Consider the following 18,689-nt stretch of genomic DNA (forward strand, 5'->3'; position numbering starts at 1 on the left):
TACAAAGTAAGATTTTTCATAACCTCAAAACCAGAAATTTGTGTCTACGATTTCATATTTTTGTAGTGAATCTTTCAATTAGGCATGGAAAATAGTAGTGTAGAGAGTTGAAAAATCAAAAGATTTGATATTACTGCAAAATTATAATGATTGTAATTAAAGATTTTAGAGGAGACTTTAGAATTTTTCAGAATATACATCATTCTGATTCAAAACATTAGTTGAATATACCTCATCGCAATGACTAAATGTCAAGCTTTTATTATTGAAAACAATGGTAGTAAGTAAAGAACATTAAAAAGATGTTTAGTCGAACATCTTTACGACACGGCTATATATTGTGCTTTACAGGGAATTTTGTAATTTATTTTAAACAGTCGCATAATAAACATATCTAGTGTAACACTGATAAAGCATAGAAAAAGGGGTGTCTATGATAAATTTGTCAATCTGACAATCAGCGCTTTCTAAAAAAATGTGCATTCAATTAAATATAGCAATATATTCAATGACTGGGTCGCGAATATCCCTAGTGTTATTTTCATTATTCCGGATTCTGATTTGTGGTATATAGTTTCTTCTCTACTCCGTATCTTATTCTATGTTATAAGAAACTGAGGTTTTAACTCCCTCAGGCAAAGTTGACCTTATATGGATTTGGTTATTTTTAGGTAATTTTGGTCATATAGCTCTTCAACTGTTTCGGTTCCTATACATCCTTGGCTTTCAAATATTCGGCTTTGAGCGTCCCTGGTAAAGGTTAATCAAGAAAAGCGCTTCGGACGCATTAAATTTATAACGTGTTGTTTTCATATTTTATATACATGTAAATCTTTCCAGCCAATGTAATCAGTTGTTATATTAGTCGCACCATTGGATAGCCATTTTGATCTGACATGGATATGATTTAACGCATACATTGAAGTTTACAATACTTATTTATATGTTCATACAGTTGTAATATAAAAATTGAGGTTCCAACAATACGGAAAATAGTACTTGATAAAAGTATGTATATTCAGTTACAATATATAAACTTGATTTATACATTTTAAAACAGCCATTAATCCCACTAATCCGTCATGTCATTCTGACTTTTTGTCATGTTCATAACTTTGAGTTGTCCCTTCCTAATCGTTTACGAGATTTCAACATCGGTATATAAACTACTGTCGCCTTAATTTGACACTATGACAACTTGATGTGATCCATACATAGCCTTGGATGCGTAGCATCTAATAGCATCAGGTGTCATTTTTTTTTAATTTCAATTCAAATTCAAATCAGTTAATTTTTGTCATATATACGGTATTTAGTACAGAAAAGGTTTAAGTAATTTTCACAGATATTTACAGAGATCTGCCATCAACCCCAATTACCTGGATGGACGTTAAATCTATTGGCTCATATCAGGAGAATGCCAAGCTCTCTATTATTAAAGATAACATGTCTATCCTTACCCACACTTCCTCTTTTCCGTATATTTTGTTGATTTACTGCTTTACTGTTAATAGTATTGGCCTGGATGTGCATGGAACATTCTAATTAGACATCCTGAATTGGTACAGGTACATTAACATATAGACTAAACTGTTTTGGGAACAATTCATCCCCCTCTTTTCCTTTAAATCTCGGACATTTGAATAACAAAAGTGTGTAAAATAAAAACTTTAAAGAATATATTTATCATTTATCATAGACGAAATATACTAAACAAAGGCAAATATCTTGATATAGAAATGCTACTTTCTCGCACTCTAATACGACCACTTTCAATACAACAAATTCCACACTAAAATGTCCTGAACACAGATTACAAAAATGGTCTCGTGCGAAACACAAACTCTCAGTACACAAAAGAAGGAAAATGAATAATTTTAGTCACGTAAATTGAAAACAATAATTATAGAGCTAAATGCAATAATTTAAATAATAATCATAGCTGTCAACATGTCCTTTGTGTTCATGGACACCCAAGATGCCTAGACAAACACGTAGAAACAAGTGAAAATGTACACTCCATAAGAACGACTATAAGAAACATCATAGAAAGGGAAAATTGCAAAAGGGAAAATCATACATCTTTGTATTGAGATTTCCGGAAAAATTCAAATCTAAAAGTTAAAACAAAGGACAACAATAATGTTTATTCTAATGCTAGTTCTTTTCCTAATCACAAGGCTTTTTCGGGCATTACAAATTTTGATATGTTCATTCACACTTTCATACAACTCTTTTTCACTCCGCGCACTCTGATAAAGAATAGTTTTTAATCAGTTTAGATGAATGAATTGCATTGGTTTGTGCTAAGCATTGTAAGTTATATTGTGATGGAAATCAAAAAACGTTTATGTCCATATGGTTTGCAGACAAAAAGAAAGATTATAACAATAATTAATTCATATTCAATTCATTTGTATTATTAAAAATGTGGGAATTGCTTCCCTTTACCCATATATTGAAGTGATCGTCTTATCATCACAGTTGTTTTACTATGTATAGAAAAGGGTAAATTTCAATACTAGATGAGAACAAAATATACACCATCAATGTTAAAACTATAGCTTGCTCAAGGGACTCAACTTGCAGACATTGAATGTATTCTTTGTAACCTCGTGAACAAATATAGAGGTACCTAATCCTATTCAGTATAAATAAAACCATCGACATGGTACCAAATGAGTCATTTATAGATAACTTTAGTGACTTATTAGGCGCAAGCTCAATGTTGCTAGGATACTACGTTGTAACAAATAGCAAATTGCACAAAAGTTAATTTCACTTTAGAAATGGTCTTACCTTGTGACTGGGTAAATTTGATTACATTAGAACATATAAAAGCACCGATGAGGTAACAGTAATTTACCAATGTTCAAATCTAATAAATATATCAAGAAGATACAAATAAAGGTAAAAAAAACCGAAGAAATGGTGCGAGACCGGGTGCGTCGACAAGGTATTTAGCTTCTGATTTGCATGCATCTCCCGCCATGCGAATCAACACTCAGTCAAAATGTCACAATCGAGAAAAAAATAAAAAATGGTTAATATGGTTGAATCCAAATGAAATAGACTGAATATCTTCAGATTTTCCTTTTCTAGTTTATATGGATTTAAAAGACAAAGTCCAATGATATCCTATGTAAAACGCTCAAAACTCTTCGGGCGAAAAAGAATTGCATGCACAATGGCATGATACAAGATAGATTCTGTGGTTAGCTCGGTTTAGAAATAACGAATGTATGGTACGGATTGAATAACGGAAACGTCAATCACAATTCACCCACGATTCCGTATTACTTAAATACGCATAGGAAACTTGACGTGGTGAAAAGGATTATATCTACAGCCAAAGTAAACTTGCCTTACAGATGGAATCTACTTGTGATTAAAAATAATCCAAGTCACATAAAACTTGAAAGTGTTGCAAGCTTGAATGTTAATGTAAATACAGTTCTTTCAATTAATGTTATTTAAGGCACATGATTGAAAATATCGGTCAGTAAAAGATGGATAGCACATAATGTCTAAAGAGTTCATTCGCCTGATACCGGTATGTTGAACCAGCAAAGAACAAAGGAAATATGACAGCCGAGTATGTTTAGTTTTAAGAATTTAAAGACTTTTGGTAACTGCAATGTTCATGTTTATTAGTGTGTGTTTTAGTTTTACCATATGTGGTCTAGGTAGGCAAAGGGGGGTTTTAGTTTTACCATATGTGGTCTAGGTAGGCAAGGGGGGTTTTAGTTTTACCATATGTGGTCTAGGTAGGCAAAGGGGGGTTTTAGTTTTACCATATGTGGTGTAGGTAGGCAAAGTGGGGTTTTAGTTTTACCATATGTGGTCTAGGTAGGCAAAGGGGGTTTTAGTTTTACCATATGTGGTCTAGGTAGGCAAAGGGGGGTTTTAGTTTTACCATATGTGGTCTAGGTAGGCAAGGGGGATTTTAGTTTTACCATATGTGGTCTAGGTAGGCAAAGGGGGGTTTAAGTTTTACCATATGTGGTCCAGGTAGGCAAAGGGGGTTTTAGTTTTACCATATGTGGTCTAGGTAGGCAAAGGGGGTTTTAGTTTTACCATATGTGGTCTAGGTAGGCAAAGGGGGTTTTAGTTTTACCATATGTGGTCTAGGTAGGCAAAGGGGGGTTTTAGTTTTACCATATGTGGTCTAGGTAGGCAAAGGGGGGTTTTAGTTTTACCATATGTGGTCTAGGTAGGCAAAGGGGGGTTTTAGTTTTACCATATGTGGTCTAGGTAGGCAAGGGGGGTTTTAGTTTTACCATATGTGGTCTAGGTAGGCAAAGGGGGGTTTGAGTTTTACCATATGTGGTCCAGGTAGGCAAAGGGGGTTTTAGTTTTACCATATGTGGTCTAGGTAGGCAAAGGGGGGTTTTAGTTTTACCATATGTGGTCTTGGTAGGCAAAGTGGGGTTTTAGTTTTACCATATGTGGTCTAGGTAGGCAAAGGGGGGTTTTAGTTTTACCATATGTGGTCTAGGTAGGCAAAGGGGGATTTTAATTTTTCCATATGTAGTCTAGGTAGGCAAGGGGGGTTTAGTTTTACCATATGTGGTCTAGGTAGGCAAAGGGGGGTTTTAGTTTTACCATATGTGGTCCAGGTAGGCAAAGGGGGGTTTTAGTTTTACCATATGTGGTTTAGGTAGGCAAGTGGGGGTTGCAACAGTAGTTTACCGATGTTTAAATCTCATAAATCGACGAAGAAAACAAATCAAGGTTACAAACAAATATTGAAAGAATCGCATGAACTCCAAATAAACGGAGCCAGACCGGGTGCGTCGAAAGGGTGAGGGTCTCCTGCTATGTATGCATTACTAGCCATTCGAATCCACACTCAGTCAAAATGTCACAATCGGGAATAGGACACAATCGGAAAATTACAAATAAGGCAATTATTCTAGTATCTGAAATTCTAAGACTGCGAAAACATGTCACTAGTGAGTTGAGACACAGACATACCGTATCGGTCAACCATTTCGTGAAGATGACCGTTAACTAATGTAGTATCCATTTCATTCGTTTTTCCTCATTACTCTGTTAGAGCAGATTTTTTGTATAAGGAGCACACGCCTGCTAATAAATTCCGTATAGCGTGCACGTGACTATGCACGAGCGTAACGTATCTGTTGCGTTATGTAAACGCCATGAGATTGGCCAGATGCTATGTTTTTGATGTGATGAGAAATAGGTGGTGACGATAGGAAAGTTAAAATCATCACATTTATCTTAGATTCTAGTTTGAAGTCGTCCATCTGTGTCAATATCGAGGAAAGATCAAGATATGAAACAGACCTCCTAGTATCGGTAGTATCCTTAATTTTAGGTTCACTTGGATATATGAAACATTGAGTAACAGGACATCATCAATATACTAGAACTAGTATCTGAAAATAAAGAACTTCAAAAGATGTGTTTTCTTCTTTTTTTCTTTGAAAAGGTTTTCTATGAATTCTGCTTCATACTAGTACAAACAAATTTGGCCAGTGGGGATGAATGTACCCATTGGAATACTGACAGTCTGTTGAAATGTCAATCTATCAATCTCAACAAATATGCTGTCGATAAAAAAAAGTCCAGTAATTTGATCATATCATCCTCTGCATATTTGATTTTGGAATCAGTGCGGTTCTTCGCAAAGTAAGAGTTTTTATGTGTATCTATAAACCTCATTCTTGTAGAAATGAGATAATGTCTTCGACCTTTCAATTGCGTATGGCGAATAGTAGCGTAAAGCGTAGAATAATCATAAATTTTTATATTACTACAAAATTGTAAAGTCAGGCTATCTGTTGCATGTGATAAAGCGCAGTCATTTGATACCATTCGACAAAAAATGCAAGAGTTCCTTCCCTTTAACTAAGTCCAATAAACTACGGTGTCGATGTTTTATCAAGTTGCAATAGCAAAATCAAAATGTTTAAATTGCAATCATCTTTCAGACAAGAACATCTTTGTAGGACTTATTTAGCTAAGAGTTGTACGATATGAACCACTCGCATTGCCTTTATTGCAGTTATTCAGCATTATTGCTTTACGTAAATATTAATCAAGGAAGTTCTAAGTTGCCACCTACGATTAGTATTTTGCTATTTACTTCGTGGAATATCATTTGATACAAGATACCAAATGTTAAGTGAGATTTTTTATCATAAAATTGATAGCTTTGACTTTGTCATTGAATGTCAATTGAATGTCAGTTGCTATTTTAAAACTGCGATTCCAGTCTCTGGAGTTAAATTCATAATAAAAAAAACATAAAGCTTAAAGCAAAATAAGATTTAATAATTGGCACTGTTCTTTGCCAATGACTCTCATAAGTAGAAGAAAAATTGCAAGTTTTGCTTCTTTCAGTTAAAAAAAGCACGTTTAAAAATATCGACAAAACAACATCTGCGATCATTTATTTCAATGCGGTTTTTGTTACAATATTTCATCAATAGCATGTCCGTGCTGAAGAGTGAAGATAATTATTATTGGAGGCTTAATAGTTTACTAGAAAGGTATTGATCTAACAAAAGATACACTACTCTTTAATAGACATAACATTAATAAACTTTGCGTTGTACTTTTTTAAACTCATGTAATTTCTTACTGAAAATTTACCACACAACATCACTTTTCATTCCCCATCATTCATTTCCCGTATCTTAATGATGACAATACTAATTATTATACTACGAGTTTTCGCATATTCTGTAGACTTCTATTGGTACTGAACAATTCAAAAGACCTGCAAGAGTTCAACAGAAGTCCCTCTGATCATGCAATAGTACTTTTTAGACCTTTCAACCTTAAAGACAGATTGAAAAAAATTGTACAACTTTGCTTCTAAAAACATAAATTGCACATGCAGATACAAATATCTTGATTAAGAAAGAGACAAATCATAGTTAGAAAAACACTTTGATTCCAACAAAAAGTTCACTGCAATTGACATTTATTTGTTCTTTTTGACAACATATTTGTTACATTATGAAGAACGGGTTTTCAACAAACAATCGGCATTCCTATGGGAACCAACATTGTTTCTCTCCTTGTTTATTTTGTATTCGTAAAAGTCAGGCTGCATACAAGAGTTTTTCAAGAAATATAAAATGGAGATTAACTTCACGTTCCCTATATAAATGACGCCCTTTCGCTGAATAATTCAAATATGGTGAATTTGTTGATCGTGTATATCCTTGTATTATAAAAAGAAACAATACAGTTAGTCTGTTGAAAATATTGACTTACGTCAGGGATAGAAAATTTTGAGCCAGGTATCTTTGAATGGTTTTTACAACAACTAGTTCGATGACAATGCTTGTGGTAATTTTTTTCTCGAGGTTATCACAAGTCCAATAGTCAGCACTTTTGTGTTGACATGAAATATCATTGATATGTTTTATTTTCTTTAATTTCACTGCTTATAAAATGTTGTTTTATTCAACACACTATTAGTTTTCTACCACCAGGCATAGATTACCTTGGTCGTGTTTTGTACAACTTTCGGAATTGTTGGTGTCAAAAGCTCTTCAACGTCCTATTTCATTTGGCCTTCCAACTGATTTGATTCGAGCGCCACTGACGAGTATCATATAGACGAAGCACGTGTTTGGCGTAACAAATTATAAGCATGTACGGTATTTTTGATGAGTATATAGAAATGGACAAAGAAGGTCGGCTGAGAAATAAAGTTTACAACAAAAAAAGATGATTTCATTAATCAAATTGTGAACTTTTATTTCATTCTAGCAACTTTAGGCATCGCCTGCATAGAGGATTTTTATTTCCAAATTAATACGATATTTTCAAAGTCTTGTGTTTCCTATCACAAATTGCTCACAAGGCAACTGTTACACCAAAGGAAAGTTATTCCTTCTAAAGTTTACTTTTTGCAGTTTTTCCCGACCCATTAGTATTTATAAGTAGAAATTTATTATTTAAGGCAATTAAGGCAAAAATAGTTTAACGCTGTTCAAATCTCGTAAATCGAATCAAGGAAACAAACAAAAAGCAAGGAACTCCCATGAACTTCAAAAAAGATTGTTACCGGGTGCGTAGACAGAGTAAAAGTTTCTTGCTATGCATGCATAAAGCGAATTTACATTCAGTCAAAATATCACAAACGGAAATAGGACAAAAGCGGTAAAATTCCAGATCAGACGACTTTAATAGTATCTAAATATCTAAGACTACGTAAATATGTTGATATTGAGTTGAAACACCGACAGATCGTATCGGTCATCCAATTCGTGATGGTTACCGTAAAACATATGCAGTTTCGAATTCAGTCTTTCATAACAATGTTGGTATAAAAATAAAAAGATGTGGTATGAATTCCAATGAGACAACTCTCTACAGATACCAAATGACGTAGAAGTTTGCAGTTTATATGTAAGAACCCTCCTCTATTTATGAAGTCCGTATAGTGGGAACATGCTCGATCGTAACGTATTAAAAAGGTATGACAAAAACTCCAAGGCAAATTCAAAATGGGGAATTCCATACAAACTGACAAAATCTAACGCTATCAATTAACGGAACAAGTGCAAAACAACTGCCATATTCCTGACTTTAAACATGCATTTTCCGAAATAGCTAGCGAACTAAACCTCCCACTTGTATGCCAGTTGTTTATAGTTCCTTAATATTGACAAGTTTGGGTGAGCAACCCAAACAGACATGATAGATTAATGTGACAATAATTGAGATCCAGCAGCCAAAACTGTGTCAACATACCTCACAAACATACATCACAAACATACATCACAACTGACTAAAAGATTCAAACAAACATACAAATCAAGCTATCAAAGAGGCAAACAAAACGGTGTAGTAGATAGTAAATGTTAAATTTGACAATGGCGTAAACAAAAAGATTTTTGTCGTTGATAGTACATACCATTTATAGTATATATTCTTTCTCGATAAGGTAAAAACTAAGTAAATATAAATATAAGGGTAAACAAAATAAAAACAACACTATTAATCCCGTTGTGTCCGAATCGCACATCAGGACCCACCTGCACCACTAGATAGAACTGAGATATGTAAATAGAGTGACAGAACATCATCAATATATTTGAAATTGAAATTGAAGAACTTGATGATGCTTTTCTTTATGCCTTTGAGAAGTTTCAGTATGAGTTCCGCTTTACATGAGTATACAAAACAAGTCGGTCATTACTGATGAACAATAATAACCTATTGGCACACAGACAGTCTTCTGAATATTAGGAATCGCTATAAAGTTTTGGACAAATGTAGAATAGGTCTTCAGATTCTTGGCATTTTGTTAAGAAAGATTTTGGTTTCAATTTGCAGATGGTTTAAGAGGATTAGTTTTAAAACAATTTATAAACAGACGAAGGACAAAGGACGACGGACGCCAAGTGTTGGTGATAGTTCCCATTGACCCTTTGAGACATGTGTTTTACAATACATTTACACCAAGATATATCTAGAGATCATTTTATACATTGAAATAACTTATAAGGTAGTGGAGAAGTTATAAATGTCAACTATAACTGACTTTCCCTTTAAGGAATGCACCTTACCCAAAACTTTTTAAAAAAATTTCAAAACATCAGCTTTATTAAAAAAAATTACAAGTTCTGCAAAGGAATGCATTTTTTATTCATTTATTAAATGAACATCCATTTCATTTGAACTTTGGTGGATAGTTGTCTCATTGGCATTCGTACCACACCTCCTTATCTTTATAGTATATTTTCATACAAATAAAAAAACTTGCGGCTTCATTTTGTGTTATTCTGGAGACGCTTTTACCTATCGTAACCCTCTATTGAAGGACGAAAAGTACTAACTTTTGTCATCTCATTTATATAGTATAAATACTTTATTTTATCAAATAGAAGCAAAATCTGATATTTCCTGTTTTGCTTGCTGCTAAATTACAAAACAAATTTTAAAAATAGTAATGGCTATATACAGCATTTTTTCGAAAATCAGACATTAGAGTTATCGTTTGATCTATAAATTTACACTTGAATACTTAAAAAAAACCAAAATGACAGGATTTCAAAGTTCCTAACAGAAATTGCTTTAACTAAAGTTGCAACTGCCTTATGCAAGTTGGCCTTAGACGGTTGTTTGTATGAATAAAAGGAGACATGGGAATACGTCAATGAGAAAACAAGACACAAATAAAAATCAAACGATATTTAGAGGACAACACATACAGGTGTCTTTGGTAGTTCTCTTTAGGTCTTTTTCTTAGCTTTCGCATTATGTCTTCTTGAACATACCTGATGAAAATTCCACGGCTCGTGGACTATCAGCCTCAAGGGTTTCATTATCCCAGTAGCAAGTACTTCGCTATTGACATAATTTATAAATGATACAATTGTTTTTGTGAATTTCGACTGGAGCTTATAAAATTATATTATATTTTGCTAAAACTAAGGTTGTAACTCCCTCATGCAAAGTTGACCTAGCCGATTTGATTGTTCTGTTTGTGTCTTTTTTTTTTAAGTTCTCAAATGCTTTCTTAACTTAATTCTAGTTTCGGGAGTAAAATTAAAAATGCAACTCAAGAAACAGTATCCCTACTAATAAAATTGGAGGAGATGTCGTGTTCTCCATAAGCGCAAGCAGTTTCTGTTTCACTTTTTGTACGCGTGTGGATTTTTTTTCGGGAATACAGGAATCCCAGTATGTAATTAATCAATAGCTATAGTTCAACCTGAATTTCGTAGAACTTACAGATAGTTGTTCATATATAGTTTAAAGCACTTTTGAATTTTTTCTCTCTAAAAGCGACCTTTAAATTTTAGTAAAAAATCTATTTTATGAATGACAAGCAGTTTTCAACTTTTTATTCAACTATTATATATGTCATTATTGATCAGAATTTCGTGGGATGTTGACGTTACAAAAAAATGAGATTTGTGTCATTTGCAATTTTAATTATCCAGATGTTTTGCCAGACTTACGCAGATGTCGAAAATAAAACAAGATAAACAAAGGAAGCTGAAGAAATCGATGCTTACAACCCAAAGCACATATGCAACATTAGGCTTGGAGATGATTCGATTCAATCTTTTCTTGATATGCTGGATGATTTTTGTAGCAGAGAGATCGATGAATGCGGAGGACGTTATTGTTTGACGTTGGGAAGATCAAATGACCCGAAGCAGGTGTGAATGTCGGTCCTACAATACCTTATTCCAATTAGAATAAAACTAATATAAGAAATTATCGACCGGCGAAACATCTGTTGGATACAGTGTTAGGGAAATAATCAATCGGTTGCTCCAGGCTCTTTCTAATTAGCAGGCTGCCTAATCCTAGCAACGTGACAGAGAACATATTCAAGAAACACTTATAAAAGAACACAAACCAATTAATTTAACAAGTGCTGACTGGTAAATTGTGTTGGAAATAGAATTTCCTTTGATTTTATTGTCCAGTATTTTTTAAATTCATAATCAATAAATGAAGTCGTCATTTTCACTGACAGTAATGATCCAATTTTCTATACATTAGTATGGTTATAGAAAGGCGTGATAATCTCTTACCGTATATTGTCAATATTTAATAGGATTGAACAGTTTCTCGACTTTCTTTTTTAAAAGGTCGATGTCTTGTCATGTCTAAAATTATACGCGAAGCCTTCAGGATACCGTGTTTTCTTTGGAAATTCTTCTACATCTTTCTAATGTACTGTCTGTTTGCGAAGTTTTTTAACCGTGAGAGAGGACTTTTGAAAACAATAATATACACAAGGAAACAATAGAAAATTATAGAAAATATAGAGAGTGCATTTAATTCCTACACCTTTAGAAGATTAAACATCTCCAATGCATTTGATTGAATCATTTTTAATAAACTTAGTGGATAAGTTTATATCATACAAATTTCCCCCTAAAATGCTGTTTCTTATGGTCTCAAAATGATTAATTATTACCTCCCAACTACAAAAGCATTCCAAATAACGTTTTTTCTTTCTTCTTCCTTTTTCAATTGAAAACAAATTTGTCCAGAAATGGGCACTCAACTCGAAAGTTGTCCAGAAAAGGGCGCTTAACTCGTAATAATGGGTATAACAAATATTAGAAACGGGGAAAACACATTAAAGCTTCCTCCATCCAAAAATATATACCCTCAAAAAATCATCATACGAAAAGCAAAACTACTATCGACTTAGAAGTGTAATAAATATCTTTTTCGCATTTCAAGGTCGTTAAAAAGAACTGTGTGTATAGTACTGCCTACTTTTATGGTAAGATATAATTGTAATTCGGGCTTCTGACACAGGGGATGACGGTCCGAAGATTCTGTATGCTTGTAGCCAATGAGAAATAGAAAAATGTTATAGTCATATGATAACCGTATTTATTGTCAAAGTGTACAGGTCAGCTTGGATGGAGCAAATATATCACCTCTGATTGATTTTCATTTGTTTGTCTTTTATTGCTGTAATATTGATCGTCATTAGCAACATCTGCTAGTTCCCTGGCGCGTGCAGTTTTTGAAACAAAAGCAGCAGATGGATGTTTTAAACTTCATTAACATCTGCTTCTGTGAAACACCGAGCAAAAAACCGCGCGCAAAGTGGACAAGGAGTGTACGATAACTTCAATTTGTAGAAATTTCGAGGAGAAATTGTTGTCAAATGGGGTAATGCTATTCAGTGCGTAGGGTGAACTGAAAAGTTGGGGGCAACTTCTGAAAGTGACAAGCAAGAAAGGCTTTTCTATCGTCTGATAGTCTAGGACATAGTCAGTATCCTCTTTCATTTTTCATTTTTTTTCAGTAATATTTGGTGTGTCAAAAAGTGTGGGGGTCCGCCTTGCCTCCCACCACGGATCCTACGCTTGTATATTCTTGTAAAAAAGTGTCACAACACCCTCTTACTAATTTCATTAGAACTTTTTCTTGATTCCTGTCACTGAAAATCTGTACAAAAATTGCAACAACTTAGTCCCATGGGGCAGGAACAAATATAATGATATAGATATACACTGTTCCCAGCATCGGGAGAGAGCGTAAGAAAAGTACTTTATTTTTCTGATAAATAACATAAACTAATACCATTATTTCCTATATGTTTCAGGCAACAATGCTGATAATGCCGACAGTATCACACAGAACATCAAAATCTATATACATTCTACTTATAAACAGGATAAAAACTGTGTATTGATTAGTTTTCTACGGCACAGGTGGTTGTCTATCGACTGCCGTTTGTCAAATAATTGGATTCGTCCTACAATGGTAGAAGAGCTTTTTGATGTACGAGTTATCTAGAATATAATGTGTTATTTGTGATTCTTAGACCCACTGAACAAATAACGTACAACCTGCAGTCATATTAATGCTTTGGTATGCAGACATTTCGACGCCGTACTCGGTCAACGCTTTTTCTTAAGAAGAGGTGTAAATAAGCTTTTGAAAAGAGTGAAGGAATTATTCACACTAATAACTATTATTTCATCGGTTTATCGTACCAGATTTTGTGACAAATTAGGTGTGAGGGCTCTCACCGTATACCTGTTTAGATAAGACTTTATAGCAATAAAAATATTTCACAACTGTAAATAATATTTAACGATTGCGTGCACAGACGCTTATCTGGCTTCTGTTTAGTTTGAAAAATAATAAAGCTGTAACTGTCACTCGTTTTACATAATCATTTCACAGTCGAATTATCAACCGTTATAATTTATTTTCCCTCGACAAACGATAAAACAATTAAACTTGTTAACAGTAGACATTTCTGTAGCGCCTATAGAATGGCGCCTTTAAACCTACATCGAACATGTACCGTGTCAAATTGTTGACGAGATATAAACGTGAATAGTAACTTAATACCAAGGCTCGTTAATTTTAATTACAAACCTTCCTAATTAAGTTTTATCTTACGTTAAAAATTTATCAGTTCGGATAACAGGTGTTTCTTTTTCATAATGCGCATGGGCACACAAGTGAATTGATGTTATTCTCTGATGATAATGGTTGTGGGAGGCAGAAAACATATAAATTTACAAACACATAATGTAAATAAATGTCATCCGTTGTTTGAGGGCATCGACTAGAAATATATGATCCTCATTATGTTCTAAGAGAGCAAAGTTCCTGTACCATTTGCTGTAACTTTCGAGTTTTATAGTTTCTTTTCGGAAAAAATAAATGTGAACTTCGTTGAACAAATTGACTATCTGTTGACTTTAGTCTTTGAACTTATCAGTCGATTGTAGCTTTTGAAAAAATCTATTTATGGTTATGCATCCACAATAGCATATCTCTATTTGGTTGTTAATTTCATAACCTTGTTAGATTTACACTTGAATAACGCGTTATATTGCACGAGCTTTGTATATTCAATATTTATAGATGATATGTTATTGTTCAAATCTTAGTCTTTTGGTCTGTATGGAAAGATGTCTCAGTGGTATTCATACCACATCTTCTTATTTTTATCTTGAATTTTATTTTTGATCTCATTTCTATGATTGTTTTGAGTTGGAATATATATGTTAGTATAATATTCCCAGGTTTGAGTATACATTTGTGACTAATTTTTACTGTAAGTGTTAAGTTGATAATATGGACACATGACTACAGATATAAGATCTTTAATCTTAAACTTTTGACTCTGTATAATCACAGGGACCAGACCACCTGTTTATACCATATGTTTAGATGACCCGTAGATTATTGATCATGACAAATATTTAATATCAATAGCCGAAGGTACAAATTCTCCTAGTACACCTGTTAACATGCCCACAAATAATTTACTAGCAAATTAGTGTCGTCTCCCGCATGTAAATGAATCCACCACCAACGAATATAAACAACAAACAACAGTTTTATAATGGAGCAATTTTATACCATAATTATATGATTCGGGGCATTTATAATGTCGCCAGTAGAATGATTTATCACGGAATAAAAAATTAGAAATTTCTACATAACACCTTTGTCAAATAAGTAGTATTATTTGATTTAATCGTATTGACAGAATGATTAAACGAAATGATATAATCTGATAAAGGACAATGTGGCAATAAACGCCCCCAGGGAATCTTCATAATTAATATGACAGCAACGATAAGAGAATGACAGCTGGTCAACCTTCCATTTGATCTAGCGTGCTGGCAAAATAAATCCGATCACGTCAATTTTTCAACTTTATACTGCTCCGTCCACTTGTGTGCTTATTCTGAAAATAAAATGATAAATTGTAACCATTGTCTGATTTTCTGTTAACTTCACAAATAACCACCTGTTTTACGAAAACTACAATTATCAGCATATGGTTAGTTAAAAAACTTAAAATGTAAAGCCAGTCTATATTAAGTGGTTACAAGAGGATCGTTTTCTACACCTTTACAGATTAGCAGGTGGTAAAATATAATCAAAATACTTTTGAAAGTTAAAAGGGTGATTAAAATACTTAATCCTGTTCTTAAATATTTAATACTGACCCTAAAGAGGTGTTAAAATCTCCTGTCTAATTATTTAAATTTTCTTCCAGATGTTTAGCCATACTTATATGTTTCACTGGTCATTCTATTCAAATTTTGGTGTAATTATAAGAAATATTTAATAGTGTCACAAGCCTCTTATGGTTTACTTTTTTGAAATTTGTAGACCCCGGGCAAAGATCACCTTAAATTACTGGCGACTTTAGAAATCAACCTAATCTTTCATACGTTGACGCGAAAATTCCTTAGGCAAAAATAATACTTTCCAGATTTTTAGTATTGTCAAAAATTCCCTATAAACACAAAATGGATTCGTCCTATAACTGATATTGAATTTGCGATTAAACCACCTGGCGACTTTTCATATTTATTATCGAATAAAAACATTCTCATTTACTTTAGTTTAATTATAACACAGTTGTCAAAAAGTGCATTAATACTGTAACTATTGACTGCGCTCCGGACGATTGACTTTTGTCCAACTGTTAATTTTCGTATCACCTATCTATAACGTTGATAGCTATCTGTTCGAGATTAGTCAATAAATAACACGCATCTGAGGAATTCTTTAACATATACCATCTGGCAGACTCAATGACTAGACCACAGTGTAAACAAGTTAACGATCGCATAAAGCTCGGCACAGTTGATCAACAGACGGCATTCACTTCATTATGACTGAAGATGCAAACACCTGTGAACGGCTTACATCCTCACCAGAGAATTATCCCTCGCCCACGGGACAAGGGAGTGTCAAAAGTAATTCATTAATGGATACACCTACTAGGAAAAATAAAAGGAAAAGTAGTGAACCCAGGAAAAGGACTGATTTTAGTATTAAGCGATTTTGTCCGGATAGTCCTGGTAGTGCATGTTCTGAAAGTGGTAAAAGTGAGGATGCTGGATCGGAGGATAGTGTGGACACCCCCAGGGGTAATTCAGACAGATTAGAACAAACAGGGAGTAGTGATTCTATATCTCCTCCTTCAGTACCTCATGGAATGATGTTTTATCCAGGACATTTTCCTCCGGCTTATTTAATGCCTGGACTTCATCCAGCTTATGGACGTGTGCATTCTTTCACCGCTGCTGGTTTGGATTTATCTAATAATAATATTACTAATTATGATGAAAGTGTTCATAAACTAAATGAAAGTGTTCAATTAAGCAATAATGAACCACCACAAACTGTTCAAGACGATGACAATATTGACGATGATGACAACGAAAGTGTCTCGGGTAGAAGAAATAGGAAAAATTATAAAAACATGACACGGGAACGTAGAATTGAAGCAAATGCACGCGAAAGGACAAGAGTTCACACTATAAGTGCAGCATTTGACGCTTTAAGGAAAGCAGTGCCATCTTATTCTTATAATCAGAAACTTTCTAAATTAGCAATATTACGGATAGCTTGTAGTTACATTATGGCATTAGGGAAATTAGCAGGTGATGATTTGAACGGAAAGGTAGAGAATGTGTCATTTGCAGATTGTGTGGATATGTGTACTTCTACAATTCAAACGGAGGGAAGGGCTAGAAGGAGACATTAATACCCCCACGCTGTGTAAACTGATAGCATGATGAGATAAGGATTCCGAGTCCATGGCAGCCGATAAAGTAACATCTGGACAAAGCAGACGACGACTTACATCGATATATTTAGCGCTGAGAGAGTTCTGAATAACCACCGGCTGAGAAATTACGATCAAAAGATATGCCAGATGTTCTTCTCAGCGTTATGTTGCATTCGGTACCGATGATTGATGCATTGCTATATTCAGAAAACATGGAATCATACAGAGTTATTCACTAATCGACAGTTTTTCTGTTTTCTTGTTGATATGTTAAGTATTATGGCGTTTCTGTGATATTTATTTGACTTTGTTTTTTTCTTATTTTCCTCATTCCTTGTTTTCCCAAACATTTAAGCAAAATGACATTAGTTGAGAAATTTGTTTTATTGGAAAATTTTGTTCAGCTTAATGTGTTTGGTTGGTGCTAGAAATATATAAAATATTGAAGATAAAAACTTGTCATGTATTATTTTATGGATAGTTGCATTGTTTTACTTCTAACGACAAGTACAATTTACATGTATCTTGTTGAACTTTTGACTATTATAGATAGCAGAAACAGATGTTTGTGCAGTGAAAATAACTTATTCATATCAATCAATGAAGAGACTTAATGGTCGTATTAAAGTAGATCTTATTTCATAATATGAATATTTAAAATTTCTAGTGCAATATTGCAAATTACTTTTATTTGAAAAATATAACTGTCGTCAGCATTTTTCTGTTCATTAACATTTCTGTTTGGTGAAATTCTTAGGAAATGTAATTCCTAAAATATTTATTATTTCAAAATTTTGCGAGGCACATAAATTTATATATTTTTACACTAGATTATTATAAATCTATATGTGGATATTTTAAATGATTCATATTGTCGTTACTACTGCACAATATTTTAGAAGATGTACAGACACCAAGAACTAAACCAGTTGAGATATACACAATACTACAAATTTTAACGAAAAAACATTTTAAATTTGTTCAGTCTTTTCTTTGAAAACGTGAATGATTTGGAAAACGTGCTAAAATTTGTAATAATGATAACTCGTTTGATTTTTGATGGGTACTATGGAAAAAGCAAATACAGTAATACATGGGATAAAAATACAATTTCACTTTTAAAAGAGGATAAGGTTAGCAGTATATCAAACTAAATCAGACTTGTGCATGATCATGATGATAGTATCAGGAGATTTGAGCTATAGTAACTGATAGTATAGTCAGCCTACCAATGACATAAAAAAAAGAATCACAAAAAGACACGAAGAGTTCAGCATACAAACTTCAACAATAGACAGGTGGCTATACAATATGTCAATATCTAAATCGGCTTAATATGACAGAAAAAAAAGACTAAATTCAACAGGGAATATAAAGTATTTGTCATTAACAACACATTCTCAAAATGACAAAAAGAAACCACTAACAAGGTTCCTGGCTTGAGACAGCCAACTTGTGTTATTTTTAGTCAACGTTTACGATATATAGGTATTACTTTTATACGAGGAAAAGGAAGAAGATGTTTCATGAATGAACCATTGCATTTTAGTTGAAATACGTAGACAAAAAATGTAACTACCAAATTTATATTTAACTGTATTAAAAAAAAAACTTGTCTTCATTGGCAGCACATGTTACTTATTTTTCATCAGATAAT

General features: G+C 33.5%; 1 protein-coding gene across 1 annotated transcript; it reads left to right on the forward strand.

Moving 5' to 3' along the window:
• Positions 1-15,811: 15,811 nt before the first annotated feature.
• LOC127708494 (uncharacterized) lies at positions 15,812-17,487 on the forward strand. Its single transcript, XM_052213385.1, has one exon. It carries the CDS (start codon positions 16,130-16,132, stop codon positions 17,006-17,008), a length of 879 nt encoding a protein of 292 aa, XP_052069345.1. The 5' UTR covers positions 15,812-16,129; the 3' UTR covers positions 17,009-17,487.
• Positions 17,488-18,689: the final 1,202 nt, after the last annotated feature.

The sequence above is a fragment of the Mytilus californianus genome, unplaced genomic scaffold (assembly GCF_021869535.1).
Source record: "Mytilus californianus isolate M0D057914Y unplaced genomic scaffold, xbMytCali1.0.p SCAF_7, whole genome shotgun sequence".
Classification (NCBI taxonomy): Eukaryota; Metazoa; Mollusca; class Bivalvia; order Mytilida; family Mytilidae; genus Mytilus; species Mytilus californianus.

Bases quoted from the DNA above. Each gene is read 5' to 3' on its own strand.
- LOC127708494 (XM_052213385.1), top strand. From the start codon at position 16,130: ATGACTGAAGATGCAAACACCTGTGAACGGCTTACATCCTCACCAGAG.